At 41.9% G+C, this 23,338-nt stretch overlaps 1 protein-coding gene across 4 annotated transcripts in view; it reads left to right on the forward strand.

Annotated features, from left to right (window-relative positions):
• KCNAB1 (potassium voltage-gated channel subfamily A regulatory beta subunit 1) overlaps nt 1–23,338 on the forward strand; it is a 384,525-nt gene that overhangs the window by 306,126 nt on the left and 55,061 nt on the right. For all 4 annotated transcript variants that reach the window (XM_057499443.1, XM_036904133.2, XM_036904135.2 and 1 more), the window contains exons 3-7: nt 8,635–8,672; nt 11,979–12,058; nt 14,329–14,373; nt 17,896–17,940; nt 19,769–19,812. In XM_057499443.1, coding sequence (XP_057355426.1) covers nt 8,635–8,672; nt 11,979–12,058; nt 14,329–14,373; nt 17,896–17,940; nt 19,769–19,812 — 252 coding nt within the window. The remainder of the gene's footprint in view (nt 1–8,634; nt 8,673–11,978; nt 12,059–14,328; nt 14,374–17,895; nt 17,941–19,768; nt 19,813–23,338) is intronic.

Genomic DNA, 23,338 nt, shown 5'->3' on the forward strand with positions numbered 1-23,338 from the left:
CGTTGCCTGTGAGTGGGAACACTGCTTGCACCTCAGCTGCATGAGAGTCCACTTTCACCCCACATGGCTTCTACCACTTCCTTGCCTAGATTCCTTGCTATTTTAAGCTCTTTTATAAAGTGCAGGTGTGAAAGCACCCCAGCCCCAACCCTCAGAGCTTAAGTGGTATTACTGGTTCTTGCAAGAAAAGGTCATCAAAGGGTAAAAGAAAAGGCTTAGTTGTTATCACATTTGTTAACTCAGGCCAGATGCTCATTAGCAATATAGGAGAAGCCAAGAATGAAAGACCAGGCTGCAACTTGCATCCAAAAATAACGGCTAGGCTCCGTGGAAAACATCAACAGATGCAAACCAAAATCGGGAAAAATGTTTTGTCTGCGCCATTTGAAAAAGATAGAGACTTGAGCCGTGTCCCAGGCACCCAGTCATGGGTTCCCATCCAGTTTACATGTAGTGGCTGCAGCAGTGTTGCTCAGAACACTGTGTTGCCTCCCAATCAGCTGGGATGCTTGTAAAATATAAGGATTCTGGTCCTCTGCCTCAGATCTGCAGAATCAGAATCTCAGTGGGGTTCTTGGGGATTCTAATGTACCCTGACACGTAAGAACTATTGGTCTGAGTTGGGAATGAATGCTTACAGGTGGCAGACACTGTTAAACACCTATCAAATTGCACTAATTCCCCCTAACAACCATGTGAAGTTATTACTACCCTCTCTCAACATCTTAGTTAGTATTGGCATCAGAATTCCAACCCAGGGCTGCCTGCCTGCTCATCCTTGCACTTGACTGTGTCCCCAGCAGGAAGACAGCTCCATTCTATGCCCTTCAACTGGTAGAGGGTACAGAGGACACTTCTGTCACCCAGCCCCATCATCTGAGACTTCCCCTCAAGCCAGATGCCTGGGTATCTGCTTTCTGTTTTGTTTTGGTCCTGAATCAATAGGAACATTAAGGTAATTGTGCAATTTATGTATCATTTTGAAAGAACAGTGCTCTCGCCATGCTGTCCTGTGATTAAGAGGGGCAAGCTGATTGGTGGGGATCAGACTCTGGGATAAGTCTGCCTGCATTTAAATCCCAGCTGCAGCTCCACCTCTGACAGGGAACTTGGACTTGGGGCAAGTCACTTAACCTTTGAAAAGTGGGGATGGTTAACAGTTGAGTAAAAGAATGAAAAAGGCAAGTCAGGTTCTAAAGAAAAAATGAGATGCTAAAATGTCAGGTGGGAAGGGTCTAGAACTCTTTAGGGTTCTACGTGACTGCAATTAGAATTACCTGAGGATTTGTTACAAATTCTAATGCCAAGGTCCTGTTCCCAGAGATTCTGATTTAACTGCTCTGGTGAGGGATCAGGTGAGCAGCACCATGTAAAGCCCCCTAAAATATTCAGATGTACAGCCAGGGTTGAAAACTGCTCATCTAAGACCGTGAGTGAGGGAAACAGTCAACATACTACATACGTTCTTGGGTCAGAGATGCTTCTTACTAGGGCCGGAATGCCAATGGTTTCACCAGGTTTCTTTACTGATTCAACAAATAATTTGTTAAGCATCTACTATGTGGAAGTTCCATTTCAGTGGCTAGAATTATAAACTTAACTTGGGCCCTGCCCTGGGGACAGTGGCAGCCTGATGGGGAGTCCCTGTGAACATAAGTTATGAATGTAGCTCTGGTGCGGTGTGATCGGTGCAGTAATAGCAGTTTGCTCAAAGTGGTAGGACAAGAGTAAATGGAATGATTTTCTCCCTTATAAAGTCCCACTGCAGACTCATGAAGTTACAGAAATGAGGGAAGTTTGGGGTCCTGAAGTTTGTGTGTAAGAAAACTAGAAATCAAGAGGTTGGGACTTTCTCAGAGTCACAGTTATTGGAACAGAGACCTAAGATACTCACTTTGACTCACCAGAGGGAGTGTTAAGGAGCTGTGTCTTGCCACATGGGATTCTGAGGCTGAAGTTCTGGGTCCTGAAAAATAAACAGGATTTGGAAATAGGGACATGGGGAAGGGTTCCCTTTTCAGAAGATTCAGCTCACAGCCCAGAGGGGAAAGTGCACACAGGGTAGTGCCCTGGTCCTGACCTCAGGTGGTGGCTCACCGTTTAGTGTCCCCTCCTCCAATCAACACTGGTTTGGGCTTATGCTCTGTTATGTGCTCTTCATGCAGTTGGGGGGCTGCTCCCACCCCGGCTCCACCTCTCTCTAGGAATAACTCTATTCAAGTGAGATAGTGAACACCTTAATTTTGCTGGGGATGTTGTCTTAGTTCAGTGAGACCTGGGGTTTGAATCTCCAACCTTAAATGCTTTGGTGATATAACACATTATAACCTGAACACTCTAGATTAATTACCTCTTGATCATTTGGTCAACCTTGACTACAATAACCTGGAGTTGACATGTTCTATTTGCAAAATTTAAAACGTGTTAAATCCATAGTGAAATGTGTTGAATTGGCTCTCCATTCTCCCCTTTGACCTTGCTGTTGTCTTTGAAGTCTTACCTTCTCTCCTACCCCACATCCTTTTAATCAGGAAATCCTATTGGCTCTGCTTCAAAATCTCTCCCCAATTCAAGCCCTTCCCACCATCCTCTCTGCCACCACCTTGGACAGAAGCACCATCATGGCTCGATGTGTACCCTCAACACTGCAGCAAATGTCCCTTCTGAAGAGTGTCAGACTGTGTCACTTCTCTATTTAAAACTCTTCAGTGGCCTGTCCAAGGTCCTTCTTATGACTGATCATGTCCTCCATGAGCCCTTGGACTTCACCTTCTCTTCTCTGGCTGCAGACTGGCTTCCTCGCTGACCCTGAGTATGTGAGCAGGTCTGCCCCCTGCTCCCCCTGCAGCTGGGATGCTCTTCCTCCAGGTAGCTGCACGGCGGGCTCCTTCATTTCTTTGAGTCTTTTCTCCAAAGTCACTTTCTTTGTGAACATTATCTGGCCACCCTATCTAAAATTTCAACTCCTACCTCCCGACGTTTCATGTACCTGATCCCTGCCTTATAAAAATGACTAACATTCTTAATTATAGATTAATGATAACAAAATAAAAGTAAAATAAAATAAGATACAATAAAATAAAAAAATAACCAACATTCACCAATAAACACTATGCATTTTATATCCTTTTTGTTTATAAATTGACATTCATAAACACTATATATTTAACTTATTGTTTTATTACTTTATCTCTTCTAAATCTGCTCCATGAGGAAAGAAATAACTACCAGTTTTATTCACTGTCGTATCCTGATACTTTAAGTACAATGCCTGGCATATGGTAAACTCGATGTATTTTATTGAATGAAAGAGTGAAGAAAAATTAACTGTGGCATAATAAATATTACAATTGCATTTACACATTTTCTTCTTGATAGTTATAACAAAATATATCCAAATGATAAGCAGACCAAACTGAAATATAGAAAAGGAAGTCACCAACTCTATTACCTTAAAATGATTCAAACCATTCTGCAAAGCGCTTGATTAGCACTTTTCAAAAGTGTCAAAGTCGTGAAAGACAAGGCAGGACTGAGGCACAATCACAGATCACAGGAGACTAGGCAGTCATGAACACTAAATGCAATGTTGGATCTGGCATAGGATCCCAGAACAGAAGAGGGACAGAGAAATGCAAAAAGAGTCTGCAGTTTAGTTACTAGTATTGTAGCAAGGTTAATTTCCTGTTTTTCACACTTGCACTACAATCGTGTAAGCTGCTCAGAGGCCAGGGAGGTGGCCTACCTGAGCAAACGTTATTACATGTAGATGTCTAAACATCTCTTCATTCTCAAGCAAGGTGGTCATTCAAATGATAAGCATGTTTCCTGAATGAATAAGAAGCAATATTACTTGTAAACCATCAACAAGGTTACTAACCAAAATAGATGTGTGTATGTGTGTGTATGTAAAGGCACTTTTCTTTGTCTTTTTTATACTTCGCCCATCATTTCTCTATGCTATGTTTACCCCAAGGAACCAAACAGAGGCTTTCATACCATATATTCTTTGATGTACAAAGGTGTTTTACTAGAAAACACTGTAACAGTTCAAAGTTCTCTTTATTCTCCCATTGCTTTTAAAAAGTTAGAAATAACAAGTGTCAGTTTAGTGAAATTATCTTCTAAGTAACATCCCACTAATTTGGGATTTTGCAGTGAAATAATCGTGCCATCCTAGGTCTCAAAAAGGTGTGTTCTCATTAGAGGCAGAAAAATGATTTCTAAAAATTGTCGCAGAAGGTCTTTGAGAATCATATTAACTAATAAACCACTGTCTGGAGGCTGCCACTCTATCCTTCTCCCTCAGGAGGGAACGTGTCCTAATTGTGAGTGACAGCTCTTCCTCAGGGGGGCTGCTGGGTCCTGCCTACACTGTGCCACCCCCTCATCCCTGGTGGCCTTGCAGCCAGGGCAGAGGACCTTCCCCTGGCCCTGCTGCAGGAGGAGGCATGGCTGGGTGAGAACCTGGGATCTGCTAGGGACTAGAAGAGTTGAAGACTGTTGATGAGCATTGCTCATGTTTCTATAAATCAAAATAAACTTGTTTGTTTGGTGGGAAATTATCCCATTCTTCTATAGATTAACAATAGTCAAAAAGGTAACTCAATTTGATTAACCAATTCTCACCCACCATCTACTAAGGATTCATTTCTATGCTTGCACTGTGGAGATAAGATGAATGAAATAAAACCCTAACCCTCAGACAGCTTACTCCCTAGTAAAAGACAAAGTGTTAACAAATAACTATAAACAAAAGAGTAGGAAATGTCTACAGGACCAGGGAGGTAGCCAACCTGAAAAAAGTAAGCTGAATATAAGAAAAACAAAGTCCCAGAAATGGAAACAAATTCCTTTTCACTAAGTTATAGTGTAGGCATGTAACTTAACGTAAATATATATGATTTCATATTCTATTTATGTTAAACACTTTTATCTAACTGAAAAAGAAAAATAATTCATTATTACTTTCTTTTCATAATTCATTACTGCTTTGATTTAGAGTCAGAATCCTGACATCTTTTCTTCTGCACCAAAATGTCAGCAGGCCCTGTGTATTTTCACTGTGATGACCAGAATGCAGCCTTAAATACTAAAACTGAGGTGGTATGTAGTTTTTTTCAGATACATTTCAGAATAAAACTGCTCTTAAAGGTAGGCTTTTCCCAACATAGATACAATCATTGCAAGTGGTTCTTATCAGTAAGTAAGGTGATTTCCAAGATGTGTGTACAACCCCAGATTTCAATGTTGTCATATTATTCTTCAATAATTTTGTACTACCATTCAATAACTTCAAATCATAAACCATTATTTGTACTATCAAAACTTAACTAATAAAGGTAAGCTAAGTAATGCTAGTTTCTTTTCATTAAGTTTGAAATCCAGTATTCAATGGCCTGGTTTTAGAGAATGAATTTTAAGCTATCATTTTCATTTCTGGAAGCTGATTGCAATGTAGGAAAGTGGGCCAAATTATCCCTTCACAAATAAATTTCCCAAAGATTCTATTTAATGTCAGGACTGAGAGAAGCAAATGAGACATTGTGCCAATACTTGCAGATGCCCCATAGAAAAATATTCAGAAGGTGCAAATGAGTTGTAAAATCAGCAAGAAGCTTGGGAACTTTGAGCCAATCTTTGCCACTAAATGGAGATAGAGGACTATTCCTTTTGATGATATGAACAATTAGAAGAAATCTCTTCAGTATTGCAGTACAACTAAACCAGCAAATTCATGAAACACTGACTTGATTTTGCTCTGGGATATAAAATAGCTAGTTCATGATATTAATTACTGAACCCATTCTTTGTCCCATTTTAGCTCTTTGGCCCAGAGCAATTCCTGATGAATGAGGAAATTAATGGATTTAGGTAGAGTGCCCCTACAAAACACTGCCAAATCATATCTGTGGCTTGATAAGTCCCATGACATTCGGGCCCTTTTGTGAGAATCCAGTCTGCAATAACATAACATGGAACAATGCCTTCTGCCAATGTCTTCAATGGTCTGCACCTTTCTCATCACAAAGTAAGCTATTTCCTGATGTTTTGCCTTTCAGAGACTTCTTGTCCAAAAGTTCTTTGACCCCTTCAAAATGCCCACCCCATCACAAATAAATGGGGCTGTCTGCTATTATTTATATCTGTGTTCTTGTTTGTTGCAATAGAAAATGTCACCAATAATTTATCTTACCCTGATAGTTTTCAACCATATTTTTAACATGCTGAGCTCTGGACACATAATTTCTTCTGCATTCAAAAGAGACTCTTTTATAAAAGCATTCTCTGTAAAAAGATTTTGGTACCCAGGCAATTTTTTCTTTAATAGAGAACTACATTTCACAGCAGATAACTTAGTTTATTCCTGTTCAAAAACGAACACTGCCATTTTTTCAGTCCATTAAGTTTTTCAACACCCATCTTTCTATACACCAGTCATGGCTGGTTTTATTATGGTGCTTTAAGTTGTCATTTTTCTGTGCAAACATTCTTTGTTTAGATCTTCTTCCCACCCACCAAAAAAAGTGCACTTTTTTTCATGACACTCAACTCTTGCTTTTTAGGAAATGCATGGGTTCATTTTTTTCTTAATTTTACAGTAAGAAAAATAGCAGTAAGATGTGGTAGTAAATAACAACTAACATTTGATTTCAGTGATGGAAATACAGAGAAGGTGTGCAGGCTTGAACTAACTGCAGAGTGAAAAGCCCTTCCACAGAGGGCCTTGCCCCTCCAATTCGGGCATGCCTGCCTTGGGAGGATACTGGCCCTCTGTTGTTAAGAGAAAATGGAAAACACAAATTTTAAAGAAAAATGCACTAATTATTTAAATAATGGTACCTTAGGTTAAATTTTTTTTAAACCCCAAGTGGGTCAACATCATTCTAGCCAGGCAAATAAGTCAGCAGAGTGCAACCCACAGGCTGCCCGTTTGTGACCTCTGGGGAGGGAGAGTGTAACAGTAAAATAATTTATATCCTACCATTGTTAGAGTCCCTGAGAGCTAAGAAAAGAAAAGGTTCAATTACATCAACATGTTTCTATGGAGTATGAAATCCAGGTGCCATAATTAATTTGGAAATAGTTTAATAAAGCAGGAGGATGTGGTGAAAAGGTATCTTTGCTGAAGCTAGCCATGGGTGGGGAATCCTGGGTATTTCATTGATTAGGTTAGTTGCTGTTAGATTCCACAGCTGGGAAATAGGGGTTCTACATTGCCCCATAGTTTGTTAAAAAGATTAGAAATAAACATATGCAAATTTCTCAGCATACTGTTAGCATTTGGAAGGGGCTCCATCACCAATAGCTTGACTGTTACTGTGAAATGCAAAACATTAAGCTTCCAGCAGCATTCCTTTGTATGCCCTACAAATATCAATTGTGCCCTGGCTGCTCCCACTCCTGCTGTCCCTCCCTCTCTGCATCCTTTCCTCAGCTCAAGGGCCCAAGCCCCAGCTTACCAACACACTGACACTTTCCGTCCGTTCGCTGCCTTGCCCCTGCTCTTATCTGTACCTGGAATGCCTGTCCCTTCTTTCTTAATTACCTCCTCTGTGACTCAACCAGCGTGTCTTCCCAGAAGACCTTCTTGAGTCCACCTCTCTCCAGTCTAAACAGAGCACTGCCCTCCTCTGAATGCTCTGATCTCGTCTGATCTCCGCTAAGCAGATTGATACTGGTTAGTGCTTGGATGGGAGCCCCAGCTTCCTCCTTGCTCACTGCCCCACGTGTGCTGCACGGCACTTGTCAAGCAGTATTGTAAACCATGAGCTCCTAGGAGAGAGGGACTGGATCACTGCCTCGTGGCCTCTAGCACCTGGGTGTAATGCCTTTGCTAGCATGTACTTAGGGCACCCCCCTGAAGTAGACAAGAATGGACCAGGGAGGGGATGAATGAACGAGGTCACTGTGGACTGGAGAAGCAAGAGCCCACTCAGTGTCTGCTTCCCTCTTGCTTCACAAGTGCAGATTCTCTGCTGCTGGCTAGCCTCTCTCCTTTTGCTTCCCAGTCCTTGCTCCGGCTACTGCCCCCACTCCTACTCCAGACCAAAGGAGATTTCCATTCCGGAGCAGCCGGTCATAGCAGAGGAGGTACTTAAGTGTCACCTCCTGGAGCCTGACGTGGGGACTGGAAGGACATCTGAGAGGGCTGTTCTGGAAGGCTCAGAGGGAGCACAGTGGAGACTCCCCTGCTGGAGGCAAAAAAAGGAAGAACCATAACCTGAGGTCTTACCTGCACTTTCAGAACTGGTGGCTTCCAACTAAGTGAAGGCAAAAACGGGTGTGTGGCCAGAGTGGGCTCAGTAGCACTGCCTTCTTGCACACTAGCACTAGTGGTCCTGTTGCAGAAAAAGCATTTTGTCAGTCAGGGCTGCTGTTAGCATATATGGGGCCCTTGAATGGAGAAAAGACGATCTTTTCTCCTGAGAGATGCAGACCCCTGCTGGAGTACTTTCTGAGGGGAAGAGGTGGGATGGGCCTCATCCTGACACCCAGTGTGCCCCTCGTCAGGGCACCTTTGTGAACAACCCTAGGGAAGTAGCGCTGTCCTGGGGGAAAGTGTTTGCTCTAGTTATGCACAATATTAGAGAAATGATTATAAATAATGTGTGAATATTTGTTCTTTTCTAGGAACATGGGTGACATTTGGAGGACAAATTTCAGATGAGGTAAATTGACTTCCATTATGCTGACCAAGGAAAACGTAGACCTGTACTGTAGGAGTATCCTTCCAGGGATCCTGGCATTTGATAAAGATGATGTTTGAATCACAGGAAATTGTTAAGATTGCATCAGATTATTTGCAATTCTATCTTCTTGTATTTTTCACATTTAGACTATTAATAGTTCTTGAGGCTGTCAATCTATTACATGTGCTGGCTCAATAGTTAAGAGAGTGAGCCAATTTGGAATTAATAGGCATTTTAGGAAAAGATTTTATTGCTGCTGTGTAAGTGTTTGCTTTAGCTCCACCTAGGGTGGCCAACTGGTCCCAGTCTGCAGGGATTTTCCCATTTTAGCATGGGATGTCTCAGTCCTGGGCAAATCACAGTTTGTCACCCTGTTTGGGGGCCAGTTAATCCAACATTTCAGACTTAGTCACTCTGATATAAAAAGGGGTGTAATGTCCACCTTGGAGTCTGTTGAAAGGCTTAACCATGTTGTGCATGTCAGACATTTATATAGCCATTTACCCAGTAGGTAGCAGATAATAAATGGCAGCTGTAATAGTTATATTTATCAGAACATCCCTTTAAGGCTTTGTTTACACATGCAAGACAGTGCTTGCCAATATAACCATTCTTACCACACTGCCTTTGAGAAATATCTTGATGGCATAAATGAGCTATACAGTCATTGAGGTCAATAACTTCCCAAGACAATGCCCTCAAATCCTTCTGATCCTTGCTTGCCTATCTGCAACACCACTGAGGAGCTGGGATTGTGTCCCTGAGTGGATGCCCTCAGCGGGATACAGTCTGCTGTGCCAGTGACTGACTAGGTTTCCTACATTTACTCACAATGTCCACATCGGTAAAATGCAGCTGATAGCCCCCACTCAGCAGGATCATGGTTAAGATTAATGAGATGATGCCTCTGAAGTGGTCAGCCTGGTGCCTGGCCCAGAACAAGCCCTTTATAAAGCTAGCCCTTACTATCAATCCTAAGGAGAAATGGGGAAACCAAGATCATTTCCACAGCTTCCAAAGTCACCAGTGTTCTTTAATAGATCTGGAGAGAAGAGTCTTATCTATCTGAATGTGCTCCCAGTACTGGAACAGGTCACCATGGAGAGCTCAGTGCATGGGGCCTTCATTGGGAAGCTGACCGTGTGATGGAGATTAGCTTGCAGAACAGTTACGATGAAGTTGGAGCCTGATGCCATAGCAGCAATGACCTCAGCTGGCCCCACGGGGAGCTCCGAAGCTCAGATGGCCCTGCAGAGATGCCTCGGTGGGTGGAGGGGGGTGTGGCAAGAGGGCTGAGCATTTGTATCCTTTGACCAGTCGCTAGATAGAAGCTGCCCTGGGAAGCAGGTCTGACCTTGGGCTAAGTGACTCTCTTTAGCCAACTGCTGTTTCCAAAGAGAGTTGACAGCTGAAGGCCATCTGATGGTGGCATTCCTAGCAGCTAGGGGTCTAAGTTCTTCAGCTCTCAAGGAGGACCTGCATGGCCATCACAGAGCACACTCCAGGTCTCTGACTGGCATCAGGTGGGCATGTGGAGGAGGCACAGAGGCAAATCCACAGATACTAAAGTATTGGCTGCAGACTTCCGTCAGACACAAAATAGATGACAAGTAGGGAAGGAGAGCTAAGGTGAATGATCCACTGTATCCAGCATGTGTATAGCCTTCTCCTGTGGAGGAGGAAAAGGCCAAAATACCTTCCTTTCCCGAGCAGAGGGGCCACCTAAAGTCATCATTTCCCCTCTTCATCTTTGCTCTACCCTTTACAGCATCTGCTCTCTGCTGCAAGGAGCCCAGCCTGCCCAGGTCAGGGTGTGCAGGGCTGGCCTCTGAAATGAATCATTTCAAAATCACAATTCTAAAAACTGAACAGTAAAGCTGTCACGAATGGCTGCACGTCAGATGCAGACCAGACAAATAGCTGTCATCTTTCCAGAGAGCAGCAGTGCCTTCCCGCAAGGTACCTGCAGAGAGAAAGCCAGCAAGAAGGAAGGGAGGCATGGGCAGACCACAGTCATACCAGCGCTTGCCTTGCCTGAGACCGACTATTCCCACATGGCAACTCTGTTCAGGATGCTGTCTCTTACCTTAAAATTTCTCTCTAGATAAGATTTATTATGGACATTTCCAATAATAATCCACTAACATGTCATGTGATACAACATGAGATTAATATACAACCACAATAATCTCTTAAACCTAGAATAACCATGATGGGAAAAACTGTACTTGTAAACTTTTAATTTCTACTTAGGCAAAATGTCATAATGATAACAAATTTAAAGCAGTAATAGCATTTTTGCTGCTATTACTCTCTGAAGGATTTGCATGCACTCCATTTTGTTAGCCTTATAATTTTCTTGGTATGTCTATTTAAAAAACAACAGGAAAACAGTTTATCTTGGAAATGCTGATGAAGCAACTTTAGCTCATGATCAAAAACATAATGGAAAATCAATTTTAATTATTTGCAAGATGTGTGCTTTTTCAGTTGACTAAGAGGTCTATCAGCAAAATGAAAATGTGTCCCCTCTCCACCGTTGTTTATCACGACCCTTCTATGGCTAGCTCTCAAACTGTTGTTTATTGCTATTTGGTACTCTTCTGTCACCCTTCACACTTGCGTTCTGCAGCGCAAAAGAAGGGAACAGGGAGCCTGGGGATCTGTTTGCAGGCTGACAGTGAGGAACCGAAGCCCTGGCGAGCCAGAGTGCTCACTCTCTACTCTCGGGTTGTGTCCCTTCAGCTGGCTGCTGCCTCGGGACAGTGCCTGGGGTTTGGCTGAGTTGTGGGTGGCATGAGTTTTACAACAGTCACGACTCTGTCTAATCTCTGGTTCATCAGCGCAGTCTGGTAAGCCTCGAAGAAAAAAGGCACAAGCATTTAGGTCAGGAGTCAGCCAGCTGCCAAAACCTGTTGATTGGAAAAAGGAGAAAGAAGACAAATGGAGTCACAAGTGATACAAATGACCCTCTTTGTTGGCAAGACTATGATGCCACAGAGAACACTGCCAAACCAGGTCTTCCAAGCTGAATGAGAAAACCAAATCTATCCACCTCGCTGCTCCTGAGGCTGACTTACCCCAGCACTGAAGGAAACCCCGTGGTGCCTGGTCTGTGTCTGAGAGAAGATGCTTCTATCCTATGTATGATGATTGAGTCTTCTTTTCTTTCTTTAGTACAACCAAGAAACATTTTCAAAGTTGCTTTGAATTCAAAGTTGCTTCCCAGGTTGGAAAGCATTTGGCTTTGTGACTGACCTTTGCATCCTCCTGCTCCTCTTGCAGATTGCTGAACGGCTGATGACGATCGCCTATGACAGTGGAGTCAATCTCTTTGATACTGCCGAGGTCTATGCAGCTGGGAAGTAAGTCAGTGTGTTTGTGTCCCTCAAGTGGCATTTCTGGAACCAAGGGACTCTGTCCAGACCATTGCTGACATGTTGGTGAGAAGGGTCTGCCCTTCCCGCTTGTTTTTCTCCCTCCCTCTGCCACCATCACCAGAGTCGGGGCCGTTGACTGCCTCTGGCTGCCTCTGCCCTCCCAAACCTTCCCACCGCTGTTCCCTGTATGAAGAATGAACTGGAAATAATCGCTATAGTCTATGTGAAGGGGAAGGGTGGCTAGGACCAGAGTGGTGGCAGCGGAGATCAATAAATGTTAGTTGGATATAGGAGTGAGGAAGTAAAAGAGCCAACTCTAGTGTGGTTGTTCAAAAGCTAGTCTCGTTACCTCAATCACATTGCACAGCTCCCTAACCCCTGAGGGAAACTGGGATGTCCTCTTTGCAGGCAAGTGGGATTGTTTTTTCTCTTTGCATGCCTGTCTTTCCACCCAGCATTCCAGGTAGGTCAGAGATTAAAGGGGGATCTCAAAGATGCCAAGAAATCCCATGTGTTTTATAAGAAGGCATTTCAGACCCCATTCTGAGAAGAAGCTTGTTGCTTTTGCTGGAGAAGTCACATCTCGCTGCAACCTCCCCTCCCCATGGGCGCGAGAGCAGGTTTGGGGCTCTAAGACATGGCTCACTGCTAAATCACAACCCAGAGGTAATGTGCCCTCAGGGCCAGGCCTCAATGTCCATGACCTCCAGGTCCCCGCACCACAAGCACATTTCAGGATGGAACTGGAGCTCCTTGGCCTCCTCCTATGAGCACTGCAGCTGCTCCCAGAACTAAAAATAAAAGAGCTGGACAGCAGCTTGTACAGCTCTGCGAGTTTCTGACTGTGGTGCCTGATCACCTGCAGGCCTAGTCCCCAAGCACCCTGGTGAGAACTGCAGTCACGCTGCTGGGCTTGCCGGTTCAGGCTCCTCATTGCCCATCTGAGTGCGCTTTCTCTGTGCGGGTTTCCTCCTTTTCAAGAGCAGGGCTGTGGAAGGACCATCAAGGGGTTTCAGAGCCCACATCCATGATGTTCTCTGTTGAGTCCAAGGAGCGAAAATAAAGTTGATAAGGCCTCACTTCCTTCTTCCTCTTACCCTTTCTCAGGTTTTCTTCTCCTGCTGAATTCTGCTTACTCCCAAATGAAAAAGAGGCGTGCCTGACATGTCTGTCAGAGTCCTGTTTATATTCCGATTGTGAAAGACAATCAGTCCTACTTGGTCACTGATTGGCTGTCACTGTGTAACTGAAATGGGTTCCACTGTGAAATGCAAGGTTGCAAAAGGCAGCCTGTGAGACAGACAGATGGGTCAAGGGAGAAAGAGCCCCGGTGTAACCCGCAGGGCGTCTCTATCTGGGACGCACTCCGTAGCTAAGTCGCATCAGAATTTATTGCCAGGCTGTCCATGCCAACCAAGGCAGAACTTCCAGTTAAGACAAATAACAATTAGCGATGACTCCCACATATAGGATTCTAATGGACAAAGTGCTGATTCCACTGGGGTCTCATGCACAGCCTCTGAGAGCCCAGCTGTTTTTCAGTGTTGGTCAGACTGGGAGGGACCTGGAAGAAGTTTTAGTTTCGTTAAGCTCGGCTTCCGACTGGGGTAGGTGGTCAGGGAGCGGACAGTGGGAAGTCTTCAGTGTACCTCTCCACACCCCAGCTTTAGGGGCAGGAAGGACACTTCTCTACGTCTCCTTGTATCTTGTCCCTATGACAACACTTGTCACTGAAACCCAGGGCATTCTCTGGGTGGGCCACTGCGTCTGCAGCCCTGGCCTTTGGGACATCTAAACCTACATGTGGGTGTCTTTATCCTGCAAGACACCTGGGAGCCAATAGTTTCTGTCTAATGACTGAAGTTTCCTTGTCCTTCCTGGTAGCTGTTAGAGACCACAGCCATTAGAAGGAAAACCTTGACTTCCATTTGACACCTCCAAGCAGGACATCCACATATGGGATCAGCGTTTCAAAAACACCAAACTGCCAAATGACTCCACTGTTTCTTTGGATCAGAACCGCAGGCAGTCTTCTGCCAGTATGTCAGGCTTTGGCAGGTGCTTCTGGAATGCGCAGGGAGCAGGATTCTGCAGGCACAGCAGAAACAGCCACAACTGTGCTCCTAGCCAAGAACGGCTTCTATTTTCAGGACATATAGGCACAGAGAGTTCAAACAAGGAACGGCTCTGGGGCTTGGGATTGACTCTTGCATTTCCAGGATGCTGTATCCTAAGATATTCTGTTCCCTTTCCAGGGCTGAAGTGATTCTGGGGAGCATCATCAAGAAGAAAGGCTGGAGGTAATATATTCCTATAGTCATTTACTTGCTTTTTAAAAAATCTGTTATTATTTTGTACCAGAAAAGGGAAAATAAAACTGTGTGACAACTGGCCAAAAGGCTGACAAAAAAAGTGAACTCTTGCTAAGTAAATGATTTACAGGAGTTTGAAAATAAATACCAGGAAGCTCATTATTTGTGCTTCAAACACTATTGACTAGTCCCTGATCACAATGAATTGCCATGGGATTGAGCAGAGAAGGAGGAAATGCACGTGAGATATTCATGTATAAAAGGAAGTGGCATTTTCAGGTTTCTGACTGCCATTTGTGGTAATTAAGTGATGGAAGGAAGCTAATTATCTATACACACACATTTATGTTCACTGTTCATTTTATTAACAACTCTGGACTGAAAACAAATGATGAAGCAAGAAACGCTTATGATAAATACCCCAGAGATTTCTTATCTGAGCACAATTAACCAGCACTTCTGTGCACCGGGAACCCTCCTATCTGAGCATTCAGAGGAGGGCTCCATCTGCTGTCCTTGAGGTGTCCCATCCTCCCATCACAGCCAGTGGTAATGAGGGACTCCATGACAGCTGCAGAGGGTGGGGAGGCCAGCCCCCTCCCTTTCACTGTATGTGTCAACCCTTGCAGCCACTCCTCCTCAGCATGACTACAGAATCAGCCAAGTATTCTGGACAAGTCTGGGGTCCTCTCCTGCTCTGGTATAATATCTGCCATTGACCCATAAATACCCATTCTACAGGATTAGTGAAAATGCAAACCCAGATGTAAGGAGATATGGACAAATAAACTTTGCTGACCTACTTTCTCCCTCTCCTTTCTCCTCCTCCCCCACTTGAGGGACTTAAGGACATTAAGAGAAAACTATTCGACCTTAAATATGGAAAAGTATTCACCCACCCAGTCCTCCACCTCGCCTGAGTTACCATCCCACTCAGAATGTGGGTCCCTCCATCAGTGCCCAAAGAGGGATGGTAGTGCTCTCCTGGGCTGCTGTATCAAAGTGACACAAACTGGGTGGCTTAAGACAATAGAAATTGATTCTTTCACAGTTCTAGAGGCCAAAGTACAAAATCAACGTTTGGGCAGGGCCAAGCTCTTTTTGAAATTCTGGGTAGGATCCATCCTTGCCTCCTGCTAGCCTCTGGTGGTTCTGCGCAATCCGTGGTGTCCCTGGCTTGCAGCTGCAGTGCTTCAACTTCTGCCTCTGTCCTCACATGGCCTTCTCCCCTCATGTGTGTCTGTGTCTTCTTATAAGGACAACAGTCTCATTGGATTAAGGGCCCACCCTTAATTGTCAATTTAACTAATTACATCTGTAATGACCCCATTTCCAAATAAGCTCACATTCTAGGGACTGGGGGTTAGGACTTTAATGTATATTTTTCGGAGACACAATTTAACCTATAATGGAGACCTTGGAGCTGAGTGTGCATACCATCCAGTGAAACCTACCATGAAGTGCAGGCTGCAGCGTGCTCCTGAGACAGACAGGGAAGCCACAGCACGGGCGCTCTTTTCCCCTCAACACCCAGAGAACACGTAACCATCACTCTCTAAGTTTGCGGAGACTGCTGTATACTTACGGGAAATTGGATTAACATGCATCATTCACAAACTGCCTTTCAGTCTTGCAATTAAGAACTCAAGCTATCACCCTGCTACAGGATACTGATATCAGTTCACAACTGCCCCCACAAGATGGGTGAGAAGGCAAACCATATCATCGCAGCACAGCATCCATACAGGCAGGGTCAGCCCCCACACCTGGCTTCTAGCCTCAGGACTTACCCTTAGCTGTGCTTTCTGGGGCAAGTTCACTTCCCTTCTCTGAGTCTCAGCTTCCCACCTGTCAAATGGACGGCATAACTGCTCATGCAATTTTGTGCTGATAAAGTGAGAGAGTGCACAGAAGTATTTTGAAGTCTGCCCTGTATCAATGTAAAATACTCATGTTATCATTCTCCACCCTCTCAGAAGAGTTGCTCTAAATGCCTCTGTAGGGGTCAGTGATCATTTGCCAGGTTGCTGTCTACTCTTGCCAATCTGAACATAAATGTTAGTGTGCACGCCCATATAGGCCAAACATTTTATAGGAAGCCTCATTTTGGAAAAGTGCATTTTTGATGGCATTTGGACAGAATGTGTGGCTTTGGCAGTTCCGACTGCTCTGAGTGGTCAAAAGGCTGCATTCATTTTTATAGTATTCCATCCAGTCTTTTGTGGAAACTCTGAAAATGTTTGCTAAAGGAGATCTGGTTTCCCTGTGGCAGATCACTATTCTACTCCTTTTCATGAGGTTGATGGATTAATCTGGAAAGTGCATCAGCCCTTTTGAGGTGTGTAATCTCCAAATGCATCTGTCTGTAGACCTTCCATTATGGGGATGCAAATTACTTTTCAGGGAATAACGTCAGTGGAATGGGGTTGCTAACATTTTCTACAAATTTTTCTTGTTGCAGCCATGTTGTCAGAATTGTCACCGTCATTCCCGACTGGTTATCGTTAATCAGGGGAGGCTTTTATACCTGAGGGCCCCAGCACACTGACTCTACAGCTGATGGAATTATAAATGCTTTATTTACAAACACGCCTGACATTTGGTCTTAACCGTTGAATCTCAAATGATTTTCTTTTAGACTAGTTCAATTGAATTATATACCTGGAGAAACTAAATTACGCTGAGATCTGCTTCCCAATTTTAAATTATATGGCTGCAGTTCTCAAGACATTTCTTATTCCACGGTCAGAGTCATGTGATTGCATTTCCTGCCCTTGGGTGTGGTTTTGAGAAGGTAATAAGTTTGCAGGCAAGATTCCCACTTTTTATTCCCTTAGGAGTAAAGTGGTAAAACCTTAAGTTAAGGATTTTAGGACTGTTTTCCCCAAATAAAATTTCCATTTAATAAGACCTTCAAAGAAATTTTTTCCTATTTATGGACTATTATAATTTACTCTATCATTTACACTTCCCTGTGGTCAGTTCCTGCCTGTGAGTGTGATGATTGGGAAGGGTAATAACTCAGAACCACCAGGGTCCATGGTCCTTGGACCTACCCTCAGGAAAGTGCACACTCAATCAACATTACTTCAGGTGCTAAATCTGTTAGTTGGAGGCTGTTCATCTGAGCTACTAAAGCAATCCATCCTTTAAGTCCCTTCCCGTACTCTCTCATTTACCATTTCTGACCCTCTGTGCCCACCACTCACCTTCACCTTGTCACCACCTATTGCCTGCTTGCTGTCACAAGGGCTTAAGCCCCTCCTCCTCTAGCCCCTCCAGGTAAAGATCATTTCCCGCTAACTTCTTTCTCTAGGATCTGATTTGAAGTCCCCAATCGCCAGCTTTCCTTTGTCCATATATTTCAGTGATGTGAATTAACAAATTTATCTCTTCACCAATTTTTAAAATGTGAGGTACAATAAATGTTTTCTGGTGCTACAATTATAATATGTACAATAACCAGCAACTTTTAAAATATTTCTCTATGTGTGTTTGTTTAACATGCAGGAGGTCCAGCCTGGTCATAACAACCAAACTCTACTGGGGTGGAAAGTAAGTCAAATACCTTTTATTGTTCCTAATTGATGGGAAACAACTACTGGTTCATGCTTTATCCTTTCAGGCAACCATTTTACATCTAACGTACTAAAATTAATTGGTTTGGAGAGAAAGATTGTTTTTTCTCATTTGAAGGAAAGAGCAATTAGCCTGAGATTCAATCCTAGCAAGATACCCCCGAAGAAATTTAGTGCCAAGCATGTGGTCACTTGTTACAAAGTGAGTCTTGGAGATTTTCAAATACCAACTTCATGCTTGGAACCATTTCCAAAATAAGAGTTCAAATTTCAGGAAAAGAAAATAAGCACACAGCATCACAGAAGAAAATCTACTCAAATCTGCCAAAACACAGAGACTCCTACAGAATACAAAGATAAAAATATCTTGTCTGGCCCCACAAGTAAGTCTCTGATCATTTCTACAGAAGGCTCTGAAGGTGCTGATCAAAAGAACCATCTCACTGGAGAATAACAGGAAGCTATCTGCATCCCACGCTGTCAGGCCAAATGAAAGAGAAGTCTTCTCTCTGTGCTGGGATGCAGAACAAATATTACAGGATGAATTCGTTTCTGATGGACCTACTGGTGTTTGAACCAGTACTTATATTATTCAACAAGGCTTAGAAGTCTGGCCTTTTTGACAAACATGTAAGAAAACAACAAGCTATTCCTTATACCTTGTCATTGAAATTTCAAAGATTCCTGTGGAGACTTAACAAAAAATAAGCACAAACAGAAACAAAACAAAAACCCTATTTACTTCACTATAGGTAAATTGATAGGTAATAGTTAAAACACAATTGGAGGTAGAAGCCAGTTCTTAGGAGCCTTCTAATCAAAATGTATACATACATACACACACACTCACTCATATTTTAGTGCTAGTTTTGAGCATGTTTATGATAAATATGAAGACAGAAAGAAGGAATGTAGAGTTTTATTCCTATCGTAGTCTGCATAAAAATAAAGCATCACGGTGCCTATGAGAAATGTGGATTCACATTGTCTGTGCTCTGATTCATGGTGCCATTGGTCCTTTTGCAGTGGTACCTAGAACCTTGCCTACAGTTTAGAAATAAACAGGGGTCAGGACAATCTACACAAATCATTACGTAATAGAGAACTACATACAATATTATCTCATACAGAAGATAAAAAAAATCATCTGCGATGCATGGTAAACTACTATGTTTTAAAAAGAGTTTGTTAAAGGTATCAATGTTGAAGAAACATCTCATCAAGGCTTTAAGACTCAAGGATTTTTTTTTTCTTTCTTTCTTTCTAATTGGCCAGAGCTTGAGTCCTGGTTAAAGGTTTGTCTTCTTAAGATACTAATTTAACGAAGACTTGGTTCATCACATTTTAAAGAAAACAGTTGTTAAATTTCTTTTGAAAGTCAAAAGATATTTTCAGATTTGCTTTCTTTCTCAGAAAAGCTAATGTTATCAGTAGCCTGGCAATCTTACAGCAAGCTCACAAACTAATGTCAAACTTTCTTTTTTTCCCCTTGAGATTGGTTAAGAAGGGGAAGGTTGGGCCATGTGTCAAATTATATATGGACAGGTGTGCATGGCTGAGTTGTTATTAATATGGTTTGATGATAATCATGGTTAATTCATATCCTGGGGTGTCCATAGAGAAGGGGCTCGGTGTGCTGCCCCACCAGCCTTCTCTCCTCAACCTGCAGTGGGGCTCAATTTGCCAAGAACAAGGGTATGAAATTAGAAATTCAGTTTAGAATGAATATTCTTCGGTACTTTTGAAACAGCAATTAAATAAAAGCACACCCCTACTCAAAGTCATTTGCTTCTTTTTCTTATTAGAGCTGAAACAGAAAGAGGATTATCACGGAAACATATCATTGAAGGTAGGTACTGCTACTCCCATTTTATTTTCATTTGTGGGCTGCTGATTCAAGAAAAGTATCAACCAGATAGGTTGAAAGCACATTGGAGGAGGAAAATTCCCTATAAAAAGAACCACTATCAACCAAGTTTCTTCCTGGGGTTGACAGCAGACAGTGTAGTGATATAGAGTGGAAAATGGGGCTTGAAAGAAAAAGCCTACATTTTCTGTAACTCCTGTCATTCACAACTCCACCAACATTGGTAAAACACTTCCATAACACTTTAAAAAGGAGCTTTATTGAGATAATGTATATACCATAAAAGCTTACTCATTTAAAGTGAACAGTTCATTGGTTCTGAGGATAATCATAGAGTTGTGCAATCATCACAATTCAATTTTAAAACATTTTCATCATCCTGAAAAGAAGCCTTGTATCCACTGGCAGGCACTTCGCATCCCCTTCACAGCCTCTCCCCCAGCCCCAAGCAACCGCTAGGCTGCTTTTGTCTCTCTGCAGATTGCCAGTTCTGGTCATTTCATGCAACATGTGACATTGTGGGACTGGCTTCTTTCACATCGTGTAACGGTCATCCACGGTATAGCATATATCAGTACTTCTTTCCTTTTTATTGCCAAGTGAAATTCCATTATATGAATATACTACATCTTGCTTATCCATTCATCAGTTGATATACATTTGGGTTGCTTTCATCTTTTGACTATTATGAATAATGCTGCTATGAACATTTGTGTACAAGTTTTAGTGTAGACGTGTTAAGACTATTATACTTTTGAAAAAAGTGTATGTGCATTAAAAATATGTAGAAAATATCACTGGGTAATTGATTCATGATGCCGTTGTTTTGCACTGGTACTCTAGTTCATGAAAAATTAAGATTTTTATAACTTTAGATTCATGATTAATCACTAAGGCAGATCATTTTCTCCTTTTAAAAACTAATTTCATTTATGAAATACCAAAGTCATCAAAAACATAAACATACTCTGATCCCACCACCTGAAAATAAAAGTAGAGAAAGAAGCAAACTTTTCCCTTTTGCTCACTTCATCTCATTCCACAGTTTGAAAATCTGGTGCATATCCTTCCTGATTTTTCCCTATAATTTGCTTATTTATCTATATACACTTACTTATAAATAACAAAAACATGAGTATTAAACCAATGGAATCAAGCTGTGCATATTGATCTAAACTTTTTTTCTCAATTACAATTTACTTTAGCCACATACATACACACACCATATATGGTTTTTAGCATAATAAAGAATTATACAAGTGACCATTGTTATGTAAATGTAATAGATACTGGAAACAGCGTTGTTAGGTCAAAGAATAATGTGAATTTTAACACAGTTATTTTCCAAAAAGAGTATCCTGATCTGATGAGCAGGTTTTATTTGCTTATTTATGTATTTATTTACTAATAGGTTTGAGCTTCTTTCCATAATTCTGAGCTTCTTTTTCTGGGACTTAACTCTTCATACTCTTAGACTATTTTTCTTCTGAGTTGTCTTGGTCTTATTAATTTGCAGGAGTTCCTTGTATATTAATGATGTTCACTGCTTGTCAGTTACATGTGTTGCGCATCTTTTCTTTCAGACTAACATTTCATTGTGAACATTTTTGCTTCTCATGAACCTAATCTGAAAGATAATGTTGAGTTTGAAGAGATAGATCCCAATTGGAATCTTTATTGACCTATGAAGATAACTACTTTGAGATATTCGAGATTGCATGGAAAAATCGTTGCAGTGTTCAGTCATTTAATTTAAAACAGAGACTTTTGAAGCCAGATCTTGTAACATATATATATGCTTTATGATGCTTTAAAAATATATATATGTGCCCTAAAAAATGCTTGTAGAAATTTTTTTTGTGTGTATGCATATTATATATGTGTGTAAACTACATAGATATATGTGTATATGTATCTATATAATATATGTGTACATATACTTTTGGGATATACATATACATAATTTATACTTTTATATATATACATATACTTCTAACTAATAATTATGTCATTCAATTGTTTCCAAAGTCTCTGTGTAAGTTTGGTATTGTCACTAACAGATTTTTAATATACTTATTAGGCATTTGGGCTTTGAAATCAGTCAAACATTGGTTCAAGTTCCAACTGTCATTTATGAGCTGGGGGACTTTGTGCATAAACCCCCATCTCCTCGACTATAAAACAGGCTATAAATATTCCTACCTCAGAAGGTTACTATACAGGGATCGAAATTAGATCATTCACATTGAGCACAGTGTCTGTCACATCATAAGCATTTAATAAACGTTATTTTTGTCATCTTTGTCATCATCATCCTTAACAGTGCAACTGCTGTTCTCATGCTATGGTTAAGGTCACCCTTTACTAAGTCACATTCCGAGGCTGCCACAGTGTATGACCACATTCCAGTACGAGAGAAAGCTTCCAGCTTCCTACCCCAAACAAAATCCCTCCTCAGGCCTTGGTGTCCAGGTGTCATTGCGAAGCCAAACCCAGCGCTCCTCAGAATGGTCACCAGCCCCGCCCTCGCACTCGCCCCCGACTGCGCCGGCTGCCTCAGAGCTCATCATCAAGAAATAACCCAGGTGCGCTGGTCGTCCAAGCTGAATGAGCAGAGCAGAAGCGTGCTGCTGAGAAAGTTCTCGGTTTTCTTGCCTTTTCTTCTTAATCTAATGGATTAAAAAAGCGATTCAGAAACATGTTCACACTGGCAGTCAACAAAGAAAAACAAAATTGAAGAGAGAAAATATGGAGAAGTTATGCTACTGTGCTTTCCACTGAATCCCCACTGCCTTAATATTACCAGCGTGTGTGAGTAATTTCCGGACTCGCTCTCTTACTTCAATCAGTTTTCTTAAAGCCTCATACGATTTAATAGAAATACCTTAAATGAATTTTTCGCATTCCTCCCTTTAAATGTCAGGAATTCTCTTAGGAACGAATCTCTCAGGATGGATAAACCAGTTCAGATAAAATTCAAACTTTAACACAAAATTTCAAACTTTTGAGAGTGAAGAAGAAATTAGGATCAATTAATATTATGTTGTTATTGTTGGTGTTATTTTGCAGTTGATTGTTTCAACCAAAGACAAAAACACTCCTGAGTGTAAGAGAGTCAATTCAAAGGGTATTTCTAGGCAAGCTGAAATTAGGGAATTAAGTGAATTTTGCAGGGAAAAAAAAAAGGGGACAGGGATTTCTAGATCCAAAATAAAATTTGAAAAGGCTCAGAAATCATTATCTTTGAGTTTCATCGGTACTTATTCTGTGGTAAAGGTGACCTTATTCAACATTGGAGATTCATACGCTCATTAAATTTGAGAAGTGCTGTTAGAGGATAAAAAGTAGTCCGATTCATGGGGAGCTCAGACCACTCATGAGCTGACTGACCTTGGACCACCTGAGTTAGGTCACAGAGTTTAAAATGATCTTGACTTGTGCATAATGTGCTTTTGAAAAAGATCATATGAAAGACCTTTTCCATGAACCCAAAGTCCTTGATTTAGAT

Source organism: Manis pentadactyla, chromosome 1 (genome assembly GCF_030020395.1).
Source record: "Manis pentadactyla isolate mManPen7 chromosome 1, mManPen7.hap1, whole genome shotgun sequence".
Classification (NCBI taxonomy): Eukaryota; Metazoa; Chordata; class Mammalia; order Pholidota; family Manidae; genus Manis; species Manis pentadactyla.